At 36.7% G+C, this 2,700-nt stretch overlaps 1 protein-coding gene across 1 annotated transcript; it reads left to right on the forward strand.

Annotated features, from left to right (window-relative positions):
- Positions 1-477: 477 nt before the first annotated feature.
- Positions 478-1,682, forward strand: LOC116192548 (glutathione S-transferase F13-like). The gene is made up of 3 exons (XM_031521120.1): positions 478-724; positions 876-924; positions 1,066-1,682. Exons 1-3 carry the CDS (start codon positions 578-580, stop codon positions 1,515-1,517), a joined length of 648 nt encoding a protein of 215 aa, XP_031376980.1. The 5' UTR covers positions 478-577; the 3' UTR covers positions 1,518-1,682.
- Positions 1,683-2,700: the final 1,018 nt, after the last annotated feature.

The following is a 2,700-nucleotide window of genomic DNA, read 5'->3' on the forward strand; positions in this document are numbered from 1 at the left end:
TTTTCATGGTTTACGAAAACTCAAAATGAGAACCACGGTCCAGCAGCAATATTCTTATGACTTTGTGAAAAATTTTGCTTCTTTACACTGTAAAAAATGAAGTGATACAAATCAATAACAAAATTTCAGTCCCGAATGTGCTCTTTAGTAATAAAAATTTGCAAAAGTGATCACCACAGCCGTTTGAGTAAACCTCCAAGGTTGATCTTAAGTGTTGCAAAACTAGGCAAGAAACTAGCAGAGAGTAAAATTTTAGGACACAACTGAACTGGATACAGAACTTCTTAGCATAAAATGGTGACATGTAAATCTCAAGATGCAGAGTTGATCAAATGCAAAACTATGGGACGTGTCTCCAAAAAGAATTTGCCACCGGCCTATGGATATACAATATTAATACACACGACACAACCTATGTTGTATATATACGTACACAATATATCTTCAGCTTAGTTCATTCTCTTATCATTCACTGAGAGAGAGAGAGAGAGAGAGAGATAGCACCGTGTACAAATTTCTTTCTTGTTTAGCCTTTGCTTGCTTTCTATTGAGTGGGGGTCTAGGCTTTGGGGAAGCCATGGAAATCAAGGTCCATGGGATGGGGATGTCCACGTGCTGCGCACGTGTCCTGCTATGCCTAGAAGAGAAGGGTCTCGACTATGAGGTCGTCCCACTCGATTTGACCGCAGGGGCTCACAAACAACAACCTCATCTCTCCCTCAACGTATGTGTGTGTTTAAAGATGGTTTCATTGTACAACTACAACCTTTTGGGTCTTAGTTGATTTCAGCCTTCCAAACCAAACAAGATATAAACTTCATTCTTTTTACATATGCTCCTATGAATCTAACTCGATCTCAAATTATATTTAACAGCCGTTTGGACAGATCCCGGCGTTCGAAGATGGAAATGTCACTCTCTTTGGTGAGATCTTCTAATCATCATATTATTTGCATGAGTTTATTGTTAAGCTAAATTTGATCATAGGTAAACAATTTTCAGAAGATTGATGGTGCTATTTAGTCTTTGGACCTGATGTGGTAATGTTCAATCAATTCTGGCCAGAATCGAGGGCGATCAACCGCTACTTAGCGCGGAAATATGAGGCCGCCGGGACAGACCTCCTCCGATCGGGAAGCCTCGTGGAGTCTGCTGTAGTGGATACATGGATGGAAGTTGAAGCCCACCAGTTTAACGGCCCGATCTACAAGATCATCCGCCAGATGATCGTGAACCCTATTTATGGCCTGCCCATTGTCGAGGAGGTCGTCGAAGCCGCAGCCCAGAACCTAGGGAAGGTCCTAGACGTTTACGAGGAGAGGCTGGGCACTCACAAATACCTGGCCGGTGAGAACTACACCATGGCTGACCTTAACCACATCCCATACCTGGTGTACATGATGAGGACCGACCGGGCGATTATCGTGAACTCCCGACCCAGGGTGAAGGCCTGGTGGGAAGATATCTCGTCCCGACCTGCGACCTTGAAAGTCATCGAAAGCATGATGCCAGCTTGAGCTCTGTGTCGTAGGCAAAAATTAGAGCGAAGATATGGTTTCTGATTATGAGAGACAACAATAGGTTTTTCTTTTTCAGAATAAACCCGACTAAATAAATATATTACAGTGATATTCGCCCTAAATTTATATTAAGACGTTTTGGGATTTTATTCTCATCACTGTGATTTTTCATCATTTGCAACTTCCAAGTCCATTAATAAGCTTACAGCTTAATTTCATCTCAAGCCCATGGGCCGGGCAAATATCAGATAGAATCAAGAAACTGGGCCGGGCCGGTCAGAGTCTAAATACTATTAAACAATATTTATCCAAACGAATATTTTTTTAATTCTTTAATTTTATTAGTTTCAATCTTATAAAAATAGAATTGATTAGATGTGATAATTTACAGATATTTTTTGAAATATGATCATATATTTATCTACTGAATATGTGTTAATATTTCAATATTTATTTGAATATTTTGAAATTTTGGTTATATGATCAAGAATGAAGACAAGACAACTTTGATCATTATCTTCAAATGCACTAGAAATTTATCCATGCATATAGCAAGGCCCAATCCGTACATACCGCAGTTCAGCCATAATGATTTTTCGTAATTCGCTCATGGATGAATTAATTGGAAGACAAAGAAAAAAAATAAAGAGTGAAAAAAATAAAAAGTAAGAATTGGAGATGGATTTTGAAAAAATAATGTGATAAATATGTGATTGAGAAGTTGAGAGGAGAAAGAAAATAAGATGAGGTCAACACGCAGAAGGAAAGAGAGGGGAGAACAATATTAAGGGCACAACATTATTCTTCACCTTCTTTCCATTATTTTAAATCGTAACACATTTTAAATTAAGAATAAGTGATACTTTTAACTTTTTAATCACATCCTATAAATAAATAAAAAGGTAATCACAAAATCAAAGTTTCACTTAAATGATAGTATAAGATAAAATAAGTCGAGCTGAAGTAGGTATGGTATAATGGCCTCAACTTAGATTATGTAATGTAGTTTTCTCGAACTTTTAATTGTTTTTTGTTTTTTAACAATAACTTTAATAAATTCACAATTATTTTAGATAAGTATTTTACATGAAGACTTTAATGCTCAGATGAGATGTTGCTAGTTACAAAGTATTAATAAATTTTGAGGTTTTAAAATTTAAAATTAAACAAATATTTTAAG

Source organism: Punica granatum, chromosome 1, assembly GCF_007655135.1.
Source record: "Punica granatum isolate Tunisia-2019 chromosome 1, ASM765513v2, whole genome shotgun sequence".
In the NCBI taxonomy this organism is placed as follows: domain Eukaryota; kingdom Viridiplantae; phylum Streptophyta; class Magnoliopsida; order Myrtales; family Lythraceae; genus Punica; species Punica granatum.

Coding starts and splice junctions, on each gene's coding strand:
- LOC116192548 (XM_031521120.1), top strand. CDS start 578: ATGGAAATCAAGGTCCATGGGATGGGGATGTCCACGTGCTGCGCACGT. Junction 725..875: donor AACCTCATCTCTCCCTCAAC/GTATGTGTGTGT, acceptor TATATTTAACAG/CCGTTTGGACAGATCCCGGC. Junction 925..1,065: donor TGGAAATGTCACTCTCTTTG/GTGAGATCTTCT, acceptor AATTCTGGCCAG/AATCGAGGGCGATCAACCGC.